This window comes from Bactrocera oleae, chromosome X, assembly GCF_042242935.1.
Source record: "Bactrocera oleae isolate idBacOlea1 chromosome X, idBacOlea1, whole genome shotgun sequence".
In the NCBI taxonomy this organism is placed as follows: Eukaryota; Metazoa; Arthropoda; class Insecta; order Diptera; family Tephritidae; genus Bactrocera; species Bactrocera oleae.
The window spans coordinates 15,005,814-15,022,908 of record NC_091541.1 but is presented as its reverse complement, the minus strand read 5'-3'; the positions used below and the strand labels follow the sequence as shown (position 1 = coordinate 15,022,908).

General features: G+C 34.9%; 1 protein-coding gene across 1 annotated transcript in view; it reads left to right on the top strand.

Moving 5' to 3' along the window:
• Positions 1 to 17,095, top strand: part of fuss (SKI family transcriptional corepressor fussel) — a 171,468-nt gene that overhangs the window by 136,768 nt on the left and 17,605 nt on the right. The window contains exon 3 of the mRNA XM_070112367.1: positions 4,217 to 6,829. Coding sequence (XP_069968468.1) covers positions 4,217 to 6,829 — 2,613 coding nt within the window. The remainder of the gene's footprint in view (positions 1 to 4,216; positions 6,830 to 17,095) is intronic.

The following is a 17,095-nucleotide window of genomic DNA, read 5'->3' as shown; positions in this document are numbered from 1 at the left end:
TATGACTCTGTTGTATGGAACCCTAGCTACCAAATCCATTCTGACAAGTTAGAGTCGGTTCAAAAACAATTTTTACTTTTCGCCTTAGCGCATTTCCGATAGGATTTACCCTAGAATCTACCTCCATACACTAGTCGTTTAAAACTTATTAATCTACCTACACTTTCTAGTCGTAAGGAAATGCTTGGCATAATATTCTTAGTGAAAATTTTGAATGGAACTGTTTGCAGTTCTTTTCTCCTGTCTGAAATTAAATTTAATATCCCGGTTCGCCTTTCGAGGCAGTTTAGACCTTTACTGCTAAAATCCTGTAGATCAAATTTTGAACTAAATGAGCCATTCCGCCGTATATGTCATGATTTTAATTCTCATTCCAGCACTTATCTGACTCACTTTTCAAAATTAAAAAGACTTTATTGTTTTCTCTTAATAAATGAAAGTCTAACAATTTATTATATTGTAACTTTAGATCTTGGCTGTTGAAATTTTTGTTTCTGTAGCTGAGCAGTTTTAGATCTCAACACTTAAAAAACTCTCTTGCCTTTTCTGATTCGGCTAATTCCGCACGTTTGCGGATTGCGCCCCTCGCGTCGGGTGGGCGGGTTCAGGGTAATCGTTGGGTTATTATTATTAAAAACAACCGACTTCAAAAATACCTTCACCATTGAAAAGCTACATTTACTTGCTGAGCAATATATGCAAAATTTATTGCTATAAAAGATTAAAGATCCTTACTAAAGCTTAAGTAACGTAACCCAAGGTGTAAAAAAATGCCTTAAAATGTCTTTCGTAGAACAAAAGTATGTTGCACAATATCAGAAAATATCCATTATATCGAACACGTACATCTAAATCTTCATTATCACTATGCAATTTGATTAGGATTTGGATTCTGATCCATTGTGAATACAAAAAGAAACAAAATAACTTTTAGATAAAGTAAACTGTTGGAAATTGAGAATATTACATTTTCGCGTTTGTTCAATAATAACTCTCTCTTAAAGTTGGTTTAGTACATTTTTTACCATATTTTAACATATAATTTCTGTTAAATAATAATATTATTCTAGAATTAAAGTCTCTAAAGTGTATATCTTAACCTCGTGTAACATAAAAAATTACCGGAATAGCTCCAGTGTTGGGAAAAAGTTCAATCATAATTTGAGATGAGTGCATAATGGCTCACAAATTTTCTCGAATCAGTGCACAGAACAGTGCAAGATTTAAACGGCAACGATGAAATTACTACTGTCTGGTGATTTCCGAGAGATCGGTCAAATATATGGTTTTCCGAACAATTGCTAGAAATTGGGAATGGTATGATAGAACTGTAATTAAATACTCCATGAATTAAATTTCCAGACAATTTCAGCTGTTTACGACAAAAATTTAATGATTAAAAGAATTTTCCTGGAAATAAAAATTAATTACTTGGATCATAACAGGCTCAGTAAACGGGCGACAATAGCGGCCACAAATGTAGATGTTTCTAGATACAACAGCTCTTGCGAGGTGATGTAATGTATTTTAAATCAATCGCTAATTTCTTTTAGCAGAAATGAAAATGAAGTAAAAAATTTCAAATTGTGTTTCTTAATTCTCGAGATATATCCGTAATGGCATCAAATAATCCACGGTTGAAAATTGGTTCACCTATTATACTTAAGAGTAATTTGAAACCAACTTAAAAATGCAGCGGTATACGTTTGATAATCAAAGAGATTACAGAAAAAATTAATGGAAAAGGACCGGTTGTCACGTATCCCAATGGTACTGTACCACCTATAACTTTTTCGTCTTTATTCCGAAATACCATTTACTATACTGAATAGTTTATAATAATAGAGGGTGATCCATTTCGAGATTCCCCACTTTTTTAAAGAAAAAATCACAGAAAATTCAAATTTATTGAAGAATATTTATTATCTTTCGAAAGAATACTCTTTGGCATTTACTTTTTGAAGATTATCTCTTTCAAAGGCCTTATTTCATTTCCACAAAATTTTTGTCAATTCACAAACTCAAAGCAAGAATTAATATAAAAAGTGTTCCCAAATATTCCTGAGAATTATGAAAATCATGCTTTGTTGAGCAAAGTAAACTTGATGGTCAAATACAATAATTTAAGTCGATCGATTCCATTATCGATACAAATGAAGTAGTCAATTATACGGTAGAATTTTGAAATTCATTGGATTTTCCAGTATTACCACCACACAATTTGCAGTTAAAGATGGGTTCAGTGATAATTATGTTACACAGTATGAATCAACCAAAACTGTGCAACGGAACAAGACTGGCTGATAAAAAAGTTATGAAAAATTTAATTGAAGTGATCTATAATCATAAGAAAGTTCGAAGGTGACGATGTGCTTATTCCAAGAATACCACTACTACCAACTGACTTTCCTTTTGAATTCAAATGTATCCAGTTTCCAGTGCACCTTGCATTCGCAATAATAATTAGTAAATCCCAGGGCTAATCGTTAGAAATGTGTGGAATAAATCTTGAATCGCCACGTTTTTCACAGTTGTATGTTGCGTACTCAAGAGTCGACAAATCATCGGCCCTATATGTTTTTTTTTTCAAAAGGAAAAACAAAGAATATTGTACTTGACAAGGCATTACAATAGAAATAAGAAAAAGTATAATAAAAGTTTATATTTACCATATAATTAAGTATATATATTAAAAGTGTGAAAGTATTCATGAAATTTATTTAATTTATTAACTAATAAAATTATTCCAAAACGAACGGTACGAAGTTCGCCGGGTCAGCTAGTTTAATATATACTTAGTACGAGTCTTCTAGTTATATATATTAAACTGTTACTTTAATAAAGAATAATAAGAATAATTTAAAAGTTTAAATAAATAATATTTTATTTACTTACAATTAATGCAGAGCAGTAAATTTCCCATATAACTATGAGCTTTGCATTTTAAAATGTTGTTTTTTCATTGAGTTATAAAATTAAAAAAAAACTACCAATTTGCCTTAAAATAGTCAAGCTTCACCCGTAATATCTTTTAAACGGTTAATTTTACGAAACGAAATTGTTTTCAAGTAGTTGTAAGCGAGATATGAATATGAATATATAACGGTTAAGCGAAGGAGCTTTCCGGTTTACTTAAGAGCTGATACTTGGAGAGCCTTTCTTAGAGGTATCTACCAACCGATTTTTCGGAGTACGAAGTTTTTTCGTTTTTTTAACCCATCCTATTATACACATATTTTTTTAAGGATATATGTATATTTTTTCTTTTCTTTAAATTTGTCACTGAGAGATGAAATTAATTACACATTTCAAATTAAGATCTTGAAACGATATCTTCGGACTACAGAAGGAAAAAGCGCGCAATGTCGATTCCATGCGATCGCTGTATTGAAAAGAGAGGAGTTCGATCCTTTTGTTGATGTTGATGGTGAATGATATAAAAGCGTTGTGGTATCCTGGGTGGTGTACTCAGGTTTGAATGGTTGCGTCGTCGTGTGTGGTGATGTGTGATGTATGGTGTGGTGAATGGTTTTGAAGGGCGACTTAGGCTCATTTGGCCAAGTGCAAATTACGATAGTATGTTCGGTTACACCCAAAATTGGTGCTTCCTTACGTGTTATTAATAAAGTTTGGCATATGCTTTTAGATGTAGTTATTTCCGAGAAATTTTGACAGTGTATGTATAATGTTCGGCTGCACCTAACCAAGCCCTTCGTTACATGCTCGTATTTCGTATTTGAATGTTTGCTCCTTGTTCTTTAGCGTCTTAACTGCTTATTGCTTTTGAGAGTAACCATTATGAGAGAAGGGGCCACCATCATTTTTCTATTTCACTTAAAGTGAATTTTAATTCATCCATTGTTTTCGTATATATTTTTCTGTAATAAAACTACAATTGTTCTATTCTTTGCTACTTACCATCAAACTTATCGAAATTGCGAGATCGAAATTCTTTTCTTATTCAAAATTGGTATTTATATATTTGGAAAACGTCAAGAGTGAAAAAAATTTCTGGAGTTTCTGGGCTCAATGACCATTGCGATTTGGGTTTTAAACGTTCTGCTTCATGGATCTGTGTGGTGTAATTAATTTAATTAGCTTTATCTTCTTATATAAGCTTGTTTTAACTTATCAGTTGGCTTTAATTCAATTTTCCTTGTCTATTATTCGGTATCCTAACCAAAAATATTGTTCAAATATGTTTATTCCTTTTCAGGTTAGCACTGTACTCCTTTATGACATCCCAATAGTATCACTTTATATCGAGGGTCAAGAGCGGTTGTGTTTAGCCCAGATTTCTAACACCCTGCTCAAACAGTATAGTTACAATGAAATTCATAACCGTCGAGTCGCACTTGGTATCACTTGCGTTCAATGTACTCCGGTACAGTTGGAAATATTGCGACGTGCTGGCGCAATGCCAATTAGTTCGCGTCGTTGCGGCATGATAACAAGGCGTGAAGCGGAACGTCTATGTAAAAGCTTCTTGGGCGATAATGCACCGCCTAGACTACCTGAAGATTTTGCTTTTACTGTATATCATAAGTGCGCTTGGGGCTGCCGCGGTTCATTTTTACCATCTCGTTACAATTCCTCCCGAGCGAAATGTATTAAATGTTTTTATTGTGGCATGTTCTTTTCGCCTAACAAGTTTATTTTTCATTCGCACCGAATCACTGCAGGTGACAAATATGTTCAGCCCGATGCGGCAAATTTCAATTCATGGCGTCGTCATATGATTCTTAACGGTCATCCCCCTGAGGAAATTGTCCATGCTTGGGAAGACGTTAAGGCAATGTTTAACGGTGGTACACGTAAACGTCTCATGAGTCACAATTCTTCGACGCTAAAAACAACATCAACTACCCCCCAAAGACATCAGCAGCAAGATAAGGTACAACAGAATATAAATGTTCCAGGTGCCGCCACAGCTTCCTACACTGGTGCCTCGAATGAAAATGGTAGCGATGAAACCATTATGACAGTGGCAAAATCTTCTGATAATCAATATCCTTTCCATGATATTGATTTGTCTTTGCGCCGTAACAGTAGTTATTTGGCGTCTCATAACTCTTCACAAGAGTCAACAAAACGACAATGTAATCAGATTGAAAAAAATGTTGGTACAGTAACAGCTGCGGCTATGGTCGGTGTCACGGCCGTTGCAGCAGCAGTTGGTGCCGTACGACCGACGAACATAGGAAGCACAACGGCACATGGTGTCTCATATCATGGGAGAACTAGCAGTGTTTCTACATTGCAACTAAGTGAAGGTAATGCCCATCAAATGCCGCTATCACGTAATTTTATGATGGATTACATGTGGCATGCGCACTCAACCCAACAATCAAATGCATCTGGCAACAAAAACCGAAATTATAATAATGGTTATAATATTACAGTGAGCCCGTTTGGGCTTACAGATTATGCAATGCATTGGTTGAGGACTCCACCCATTAGCAGTAATAAAGAATTTTTCTCTCAACTTCCACTGATATCTATGACGGGAAGTGAGAACGGAGATCGTGCTGGAAGTAGTACCGCTCTCATCAAAAGTTATGATAACAATGAATTGTGCCAACCATTGAAATTAAGTGCTTGGAAACCAAATACTAATATGGCTACGATAAATGCCAGTTGCTTTTCAAATGCTGGCCAGGAATTAGGCAATCTAAATAAATTAGTCGATGCAAACACATCTTTCATTCCGCAATTCGTCACGGCGTCGGCATTCAAACCAGTTTGTCAACAAAATAAACCAAATTTTTTCAACACTTTTGCTTCGGTAACGGTAGCTTCGACAACTACTGATTTAGCTACCACATCTGTTAACTCTACCGCTACAATATCAACAGGTGCTCAAGCTACAACCAAAACAAATCACTCTAAGATATATTTCAGCAGCTTGCCAGTAGAAAATACATTGCAACCAACGTCAGATTCTCCTTTACTGCTTGAGACTAGTATAACAAAATCAGCGACAACAGAAGCAGTATGTAATACTGCACCTCTTGCTTTGACCGTTCATGCTAACTTTCATTCCTCAGCATCAAATACTTTGCAATTTCGTGGTTCTTTACCACAAACATCCGTACATTCTCAAGAAACACTTACCATGCCGCCTCGCTCGCCGTTTAGATCATCTCCTATAGGCCAGTGTGATTTGAAACGTTGTGAGATTGATGTAAAAGGCTCTTATGTAAATGATTCAAATTCTTCAAATAACGGAAATAATAACAACAATATTGACGATGATGAAATGGTTGACATTGAAACGACAGAGGATGATTTGCAACCCAGCAAAAGCTTTAAAATAGCTCTTAATACGGCATCATGTCACCATCAACCTGATGATATTCCAAACCTTGTAACATTACATAATAACCCCCATAATCCCGAAAAGTCAGCTTTAGCGGCGGCAGATCCCATTTGGATCCGATCAGTGTCTCCGGATTATTATAGAAAAGACAAAAATAATTCAAATGTACAGCCAGTACATATGCTCCAAAATCATGTAACAAACACTAATATCACGGGAGAATCCGTTGCTTTTGATAACATCGCTAAACAGCAGATGATCACAAATATATATACTAAAAATAATAAAAATTGCAACAATCGAAAACTTGAGAAAAGTTGTGGACGGTTTCGTAAATCCCCAGTGTATAGTAGTACATCCAATGATAGTTTATATACGCCATTAAAAGATGAAAGTATCAATAATTCCACCAACTCTATTGAAATGGTGAAGACCAATTGTATCACTCACCAACACCATACGTATAATTTGGGGACATCTTTAGTGTGGAAGAAACTCTTGAGTTCTGAGGTAAGACTTATCGTAACGTTATCATAAACTGTTTAGAGTGGAAACTTTTCAAAGAAGTTAAATTTGAGTTTTATTTAGCAAATAAGACATACATGAAATTAGTTCCTGCTATACGATTGACAGAACTACTTCTTCTTGTTGTTTAGTTCCCCTTGTGGCTTGATAACTACGGGGCCTTAGAACTTTTAAGTCGAGTCCTAGTGGTTAATGTAGTTATAATGAACTCTTTCATAGCAGAGGTGAGATCGAAAGTTCGCTTTTGCCTGCCGTCTTATTAACAGAAATCACTTTTTGATGTTTTTGGAACTGGCCTCGAAATCAGATGGACGTAGTGTACACCTCTAACCACTACATTACAGTTTTCGCAAATAGAAAAACCGGGTTTTTCTTTATTTAACTAAAAAAGTTTACTCTACATAAATATACAAGTTATGTACTCGAAATCTTGTTTTTACATACTTATGAACTTCGCAAATGAAAAAATGCTGTTTTTGGTACGAAATATATTTTTTATTCAATTTAATCTCCCTTAATTTGAATGCACTTATTCCAATGGTCCTCCAATAATTTTATGCCATCCCTGTAATGACTTTCGGAAGCTCTGCAAAATATACGTCCACGTCTGTAACAGCTTTTTCATTCGACGAAAAACGGTTTCCACGAAGGAATTGTTTCAGATCTCTGAAGAGGTTCTGAGGAGGCTTTAAGTCAAATGTGCTGGATTCGGGGGATGTTCAAGCAATTCGTACTTTAATTCGTTGAATTTTGTCATTGTTAAAACACCTTTGTGAGCTTCAGTCCACTGTAAACGTTCTTGTTTCAATTTAGGATCATGGTGGTAGATGGTGGTTTTACTCTGTTTAAAATGCTCAAAATTATGCTGAGAAATTTGCTTTCGATCCAGTTTTTGTTGGATTGTCGTGTGCGACACTAACTTTCCAAACAGCTTTTTCATATATATGAAGTACTCTTTCGTCTGCGATGCCTATGGTATTAGCAATTTGAAGCTCAGTCAAACTTGGATCTTCATTAACAATATTATGAGTTTTGTCAATGAATTCTGGTGTAGTTGCGGTTTTTAGTCATCCTTCCCGTGGATCGTCTAGTACGACCACGTTTAAATTCACCATCCCACAATACACCGGTGCGTTTTAAAGGTGAGGACTCCTTATACAATTTTAACAATTGTTCATAAATTCCATTTTCTTTTAAACCTTTCGAAACAAAGAATGCAATCACTGCGCGATATTAAATTTCATCCATATTAAATATACTCTCACACGTCAACTTTAAAAGGCTTGTAAACAAAGAATTAATTGACAGAATGACTAGTAACTTTGCATGTGTTCTTACAATAGATGTACCAACTTGAGGAAAAAGAATTTGGAGCTAGTAGTGATATTTCTTGGTAAGGGTATCCACTTTAAAATTATTAGAGCCAAATAAGTATTTCTGTGTCATAAATATCTTACAAGTATTATAAAAAATTTTAAATTATGTTAGTTTCCTACGCCTTAAGTTTGACAAAATTGTGCGAAATTCTTTCTTAATATTCATATCACTCCATATCTTTGCTAACAACAACCCACTGTAATCTTCGTCAACGAATCGACTACTTCAGAAACGAACGTAATCTTAAAAAAAAAGTGCAGAACTCGATTTTCATGTTCGTTTTGTATAAACAATGCGCGCCCGCCACGAATTTACAAATTTTAGTTATAAAGGATTTGACTTATTTAAATATGACATTTTTTCAAATGTCATCAAGCAATTAGAGTTCATATGTGCATAATTTTTTTTTTTTTTTAATAAAAAATTTATGTAAATTGAGTAATTTTGAAGACAAAAATAAGTTTTTTAAATGCGAAACTATATCTGGTACAAATTAGTATTAATTGCTTACAAGTAAATTATCAGTTTACAGTTTTTATCCAGCACGTTAAGCTGTTTGCTTATTTTTTGTGGAAGCTTAACCAACATATTTATATTGGTTTGTCAAAACCTTTTTAGCTTGTATATTAACCTAGAGTCATTGCCTGTTCATCGTTTTCTTTCATTAACAATAGTTAAATTTTTGCAGAAAAAAGTAGTTGGCAATAACGATAAACCTTATTTTGGCAGATGAAAATGTAAACAAACATAAATATGCATACATCAATGTAAGAGTAGTAATATTCAACATAGTATCCAATATTTTTTTTCGGATATATCCGCCAATGTACTGTAAACTAAAAATATTGCAAATGTTTCAAAAAAATGTACAAAGAAAAAAAATTAAATAAAAACTACAACTTTCAAATATTTATATTATATATTATGTATATAATATTATAATATTGATAATATAATTACTAAAATGGATTTTTGCTGTATTTGATATATCTGACAGTATGAAAGATATTTTAGTATAACTTGATAGCAATAGCTGTCTTCGATTCGCCAAGCGTTGGAGAGTAGCGAATCGGACAAACTATATCAGATGTTTAAACAAACGGGCAGCACGTGTGGTGTAACCCTGCGTTAACATGTCTTCTAACGCGTGCGCAATCGTGCTACGATTCTTTCTTGGTCGTGAAATAATTTTTTCCGCGTCAAAAAACCTTTTAGTAGCCCTTAGTTTTGTTTTATAAACTATTATAACTGATCGTAAGCCTTATGTTTCAAAAAACAAACAAGCAAAAACGAAATTGGTATTTGCATTTGTTATTTGAGGCATTCATAATAGTAAATCTGATCTCAAATATACAGAACAAAACTTAGTAGCATTGAAGATAGCGATCATACCACTTTTGTGAGGTATCCACGTAATCTCTTGTACGAATTCAACTCCATACCTTGTAGCGCGCAAAGATAGCGAGCAGAGAAATTGCGATTAACTTAGCATCGGTGAAACTATTTTAAATATTTTTTGTATCTGTGGTTGACTTTCTGCTACGTATATATAATATATCGGTCATTGTGTAAAAATCGCATTTGGTGTTAGTACCAAAATTAAAAATTCTGTAGCATTTAGGATATCCAAAGTAGATGATTACAGTTAATACTTTTCAACTTGAACAAAAAAACGTATCGAACTTTGAGCAACCATTCTGTATAATAAAATAATAAATATATAAATATATAATATGTATTTAATAAAATAATTACGGAAAGACTTAAATTTTAAAATCTTTCACATTATTATTTAACAAATAATATGGACTGCATATATGATATACTAACATATGAACATATGGATTTTGTACACTTGATCATAAAAATTAAGTCCATGTATATTTTTTATAAGTGGGGGCATTGAGAAACTTATCCCCTAAACGGTTTTTTGAAAATTTTAAATTTAACCAAAATATTGTCTTAAATAAAAATTTTATGTACTTTTACTTAAAAAATTGTTTTTAAATCAATATTTATATAAATATAATTAAAGATAAATTAGTGAAATTTTAAGGACTTTTCGGGAAATTTTTTTTTTAACATAATAATAATAACTATTTGTTTTTTTAATATCATATTGTTAATTAAGTTTTAAGTTAATTACTATAAATTTTAGTGACTTCTCGGTAAAAGTATGAAGTTTATTTTTATCAGTTAAAATTAGTTTAGACGATATGAATTTTCTTATCACATTTTGCTGAGCTTCAATCGCTATAAGAACAAAGAGCAACCAAGCATCAGACTGCATTGTTGCTTCATATTGTTATAATTAAAAAAAAACAAATAGTTATTAACGAATTTTATTATTATTATACAATTTATTTTTATTAGTATGTTACAATAAATTAATACTGAAATGCTAAAATGTGAACTGTAGTTATCTTTATTTAACTTGTTTTAAGATTTTCTTCGTAAAAGCTTTCTCATCTTCCGAAATAAGCTAACATTGCAGTGATACATCATATTATATTATATAACGGCTTATAATAATGGAATTGATGAGTATTTTTAATTGTAACTGCTTGTTTGAAACGCTGATTGTACTTTCGTTAATGTAGGTCATGATCTTTTTGGGAACAGAAACAAAATAAATATTTTTAAAAGATCTTTCCGCCCACTTAAAGAGGGAATTTAGTTATAGTTGTTATGTGATTACACTAGTGACGTTGAAGGCTAGCACGATAAACCTGTCTTTTTTTCTTTAAAAAATGAAAAAAATAATAGCTAGGCAATATTATAAAATGAAATTTGATGATTTTGTAGTAATAATGTTAATGTGATACATTTTTAGTTTTATTATTTAGAAAACTAATAGTAATTTTTTAAATACGTAATTAACGATTTATCTTTAAAAAGTATGTACAGAGTTTTAGTAAATACTTGTATATATTTTTTTTTTCTTACCTGTCGGTACTTTTTCATTGGCTAAAAGATATTTCCTTTATCTTCTGACTATCGATCAATAACCTAAACTTTTCAATGATGAAATCAGCTTCAGGACACTTTTTTCACGTAAAAAATGTGGGACGAGTCACAATTTCACTTATACGACATTATAACATAGTAACACCATGTCAGCAAGTCAGCTGCTCCTGGCTTACAAGGGATGCTGAAACGAATACTAAACAAAACGGAACAGCTCGAGAACAGCCTGCTGTTATTATAAAATACTATACATCACATGGTAAACTCTTCTACTACTGGCAGCCTCCGCGTGCGCAGTGTTCCTTCGTTATAGCCACCCCAACTGGTTACCCCGACGTAATTCCGTTAGCCCGACGTGATCTAATAGTTTTTCCGCGATTTTGTTAATATAATTTTAGAACTCACTAACTAATTCGTCTACAGTGAATTTCGTTTACTAATTTAAATTTCGCCAACACTTTCGAATAAATTTTCGACTACAGTGCACTTTGTGTGTTGGTTTTTGTGCATAATCGCCCACGTGGCTTCCCACGTACACGACCGATTGGAGCACAACTGGAGTTTTCGCGCATTCCTAATCATCACAGCTTTGAGCGCAGCGCAAAAAACTTTCCAATAATTTCATTTTCTTCTGCAAAAGTGCTATGCCAGATAGCGTGGACGTGCAAGTGGGCCACAGTATAACGCCGCTCCAACGTGTTTCTATACGATTATTTAATTCCGAACGACCAGCCTTGGGGTTCGCCCAACTTGAGAGACTATTGTATCTCGCCGGAATTTCCGATGAAATGACGCAATACCATCATGCTTCTTTACATCTTGACGCCACGCAATGGAATATTTTCTTTTGAATGTTCTCTCAAAAACGCCCTACCCTCGATTAAAAGGGACACTGTATCTATACTTGCATCTCAAGCGGACATGAATCTCGATAAACTCGCATCTCTTGGAGACAAAATACACGATATCGCATTACCAGCAGCACAAATCGATTCTGTCCAAGAACCAACAGTAGCATCAGCAGTCGAATCATGCGTTTCCCGTCTTAAAGCTTTAATTATTGAGCTATCTTCCAGTTTTAAGAGACAAGTCATATTTCGTTTCGTCATCGCTTTCATTCGCGCACATCTTTTCCAGCACCGATCAACAACACGTGCTGGTATCATCAAAACTTCGGCAATGAAGCAAAACGTTTTCGGTCGCCTTGCACATTTCAGGGAAAGCTATCATCGGACCGTTAGTGGTGGTTAACGGCTCCTCACCTACATCAAACCGCCCTTTTCGTAACATATCGTGCCACCAAAATCCAATTTATGGTGGATGCTGGCGCTGATCTCTACATTTCTCCCAAGTCTCTTACACCTTGGTCGCCGGAACAAGTCAACTATAATCTCGCAGCAGCAAATGGGTCTACGATTAACCTTAAGGCCCGAAGACTTGTTTCCGACAAATTCAAAATTGCCAGGACAGAGTTCGCCAAATGTAATAATTAGGAATCGCTCAACGTTCGAAGAGCTTCTGGTGATCTCCGTTCCACCTTGTTCTAAAGAAGTCTAGTGAATGGCGACCTTGTGGAGATTATCGACGACTTAACGACCGTACATTGACAGACCGATATCCTGTTCGTGTTCTCGAAGACTTTACTGCCAATCTAACCAGCAAAACAATATTTTTAACCATTGATCTTGTGCGCGCTTTAAATCAAGCATCTGTCACACGAAGATGTCGACAAAACTGCAATTACAACACTGTTCGGTGTTTTCGTATTTCCGTTCTTGACGTTCGGACCTCGGAATTCTGCGCAAACATTGAAACGATTTATCGACGAAGTAACACGGGGACGAGACGAGTTTGTATTCCCATACATCTACGACATCCTAATCGTTTTCAAGGATGTTAAGGAAAACCGAGGTAATAGTTTGTTGCCGTTTTAGTCTGTCCGAAATGGACTTTTTGGGATACCGCATCTCAGCAACAGGAATCTTACCTCTTCCAGGTAAACTAGATGTGATCGTTAACCCTTCTCGTCCAACAAAGATCCGAAAACTGTGGATCTCGAGTACACTCAAGCGGCTCAGTAAAAAGTGCTCATCCGATCCCTTGGACACCAGGGAAGCATTCATCAGATGCAAAGAAGTGGTACGGAAAGCAACGATATTAGCATACCTAGACACAACGCTCCCTTGGGTAATTTTTACCGATGCCTCCGAGTATGCTATCGGCGCCGTTCTCCAACAAAGACGTGGACAACATAACCATTGGCTTTCTTCAGCCAGAAGCCTTAAGAGCTCCTTCAGAAGCGCTCTGAGGAAACACTGTCCATACGACCGCGAGCTTCACGCTATCTACGCAGCTTTATGAAAATTTTGCTAAATTTTATATTTTCGCTATATATTAAATATCAACGGCAGTATACTCAATCGAACTTTCTCAAGCACAAGGTGAAGACTAGGAACTTCAGCAACGTATTCGAAGGGAACACCAAGACTCATTGAACACCAGTCAACATTCCAGGCTGCAATAAACCAATTTATTGCGACGTTTCCAGCGTCAGTAGTCGAACATGCCCAGCTTGCCAACGAAGCCATGTTTTATCACCAATTCAAAACTTTCCATGCCGTACAAAACGTTTCGAACATATTCACGTGGACATTATTGGACCATATATATCATCAAGAGGATATCATAACTGTTTAACAATCATCGACCGTTTCACCAGGTTTCTAGAGGCGTTTCAAATCACGACCGACCAGGGTACACAGTTTGAGAGTCAACTTTTTAACGCTCTTGCTCGTCTCCTCGGCAGTAAACACATACAGACCACCACTTTCCACCCGCAGTCGATTGGAATGGTGGAACGTCTTCACCGTTATTTAAAAGTTGTGATTCGTTTTCACGAAAACAACTTGTAGGTCCACATCCTATCTATCGTCCTTCTTGGTATTCGCGATCAGGTTTGCCACAATCCAGTTATGCAGAATGCTTGAGAAACCACTGTCCGACATGGTCAGAGAAAAACATTAATTTTTAAAAAACTAGCGACATGTTCACACGTTTTTGTTCGTCACGAATTCACTTCACCTTATGAAGGACCTCAGGGAGTCATTTGAAAGCATGAGAAACATTTTACCGGAAACGTCAGGCGAAAACACTACAGTTCCGATCAATCGACTAAAGCCTGTCGATAAGCCCGACGATAAGCTCAACGATAGTGAGCAGAACAACGAGGATGACAACAACACAACGCATATTACATTAACTCCACCGAAGTCATCCGAAACTGGGACATCTCGATTTTCGTCTTCATCATACCGCCCATCAGAATCAGATTTCAGCTTTCCTACACCGCGTCAGATTCCGCTGGACTACTGATGACCTTCTTAAATTATCAATGATTTCGATAACGTTCTCCGAGAAGGGGAGTACTTGGGGACGAGCCACAATGTAATATATTTTACTGATACGACATTATAATATAACAACACCATGTCAGCAAGTCAACTGCTTCTGGCTTACAAGGAACGCTGAAACGAATTCGACACAAAACGGAAAAGCGACTACATAGTCAACAGTTAGGCTCTAGACTATGACACATGTTCAACTCTCTTCTCCTGCTGACAGCCACCGCGTGCGCATCGTTCCTTCGTTCTAGCAAAATAACCACCACAAAAATAAAATATGCAGTGAAATTGATTACATTTTTCTTAGTGCATTTTCTAATTGTATTTTTACATTTTGGTGTATTTTGCATGCACACGCTTTATGTGTTCCGCTTTTTCCAGCTGAAATACGTTCACTTGGCCGTAAAATTTGGAATGTAGTCTGCCCAATTTTCCCATCCACGAAAGCCTCTTTGAATTTTTTATCCTTGAGACCAGAAAGTTTCCGAAAATTGTGAATAAAACGAAAAACTTTCAAGCTTCATCAATATTTATTTTGCCGCCTTCTAAATATGCTCCTTCTGGAGCGATACACGTTTGCCACCTCTTATTCCAATCATCAAAACATGCCTTGTGCGCGCCTTAAGTTCCCTCTGCGAATTTTCTTTTACGGCCTAAATCAAGTCGAAACGGGTTCCACGGTGTGGTAACTTGAGTTTTGAAAACAAAAAAAGTCGCATGGGGTCATATCCGTTGAATACGGTGGTTGATGACATGGAACGGAACACGAAACGGTAATATTGAACGAGTTTTTGGTATTAAAATCGTTACAACTACAGCTCTTTTGGAACAAGCCGAGCATTGACGCGTCTCATGCCCAAATTATCTGTCAAAATGAAACGATGTTCTTCACGGCCGATGTTTAGCTTACGTGCTATGTCTCTAACACTCGCGTGACGATTTTCTTTTTAGCATAGTAACTAAGGACAGTACTACCAACTTAACAAAAAAAAGTGCTGAAAAATATTCAGCGCGGGCAGTTTAAATAATAAATGCCGGAAACTTTCTGGTCACAATATACCATATATCATTAAATCATTTTAAACAACTAAAAAACATGCTTTTAAACCACTTCATACTTAAAAGTGAAAAATAATTTTTTATATATACTGACAGAAATATTGACCGAAAAACATTTGTAATATTGTGAGAAATGTGTGATGTGCGCGATATACGAAAAATATATTTTAAACCATCCCACGATTTTCTTACAATAATACAAATATTTTTCGGGCAAGATATTGCTGTCAGTTTATATAATATAATATAAGGAATTAGTTTTCACTTTTTGGTTTGAAGTGAAGCGTGTTTTTTAGTTTTTTAAAACTATACTTATTTTTCATATTTTAGTTTAATGTGCTTTAAAAGCATGTGTTTTAGTATTTTAAACCATACTTATTATTTAGCCACACGTAGTTTTTTCACTTTATTTAACGATGCGTTTAAGTAAATTTGTTATTCAAAATACATGCTTGTATTTGGATAGTACCTGCTTTTAGCTTCATAGTTTTATAGTCGTTGTACGATTTCCATTTTCTATTTTCAAAGTGTGTTTTCATAGAAATGGCTTGGTAACCTCACATACCAAATCTGGTTGACATTGGTTCAATTTTTACATCTCCTCCTATAAAGCTCTTCCCTACCATTTTTTTTGTAAAATTGAATGCTTATGGTGCATTTAGTTCGTCAGTTATCGCACTTTTAATATATTTTAACATGACTGTTATATGGGGAGTGGGCGTGGTTATTATCTGATTTTTCCTATTTTCACAGAACATTTTTAAATTAAATCATTTACGGGGCGGGGGTACCTTTATAATAATGGGAAACTGTTATCAAATTATTGCAAGTTTCAAGTTGATCAAACTTCTGAAACCGGTGGAAATTGAGCTCTTAGATTCCATTACATACATACAACCCAAGCTAATAAAAGCGTATTAAAAACATACATATCTCAACATAAGCATATTTTCAAAATTCAAAAAAGAAAGATAGATAAAATAATATTTTCAGTAAAATGCCAAATGGGAAATTCATAATTTGTACCATTGACAAATATTCGTATGAATCATTTTATAGATCAAACCTCAAGTGCAATCCCTGGAGTTCTTATACCGGCAATTATGTTTTCGCATTTATTCGTAAATAATATTTTCATTGTAATAAATATTTTATTGTATATGTAATTTATTATTAAGCTAATCATAGCTTCTATCGCAGGCCTTAAGCTCGTGGACTAAATCAACAAATTCCGTAACGGAAATGAATGATGCGCTCAGTGCATTTAGGCGTATCGTATTTCGCATATCTCAAGCGGAAATAATGCTTATGTGCTCAGTATTTGCATACTTTTAGGCGGAACAAATCAATTGAAGAGACATCAGGGTGATTAAAAAAAATAACATTTTAAATACAATTTATTTAATGGCAAATAAAAATTTGGAATTCAATAAAAACGTAATTAGTG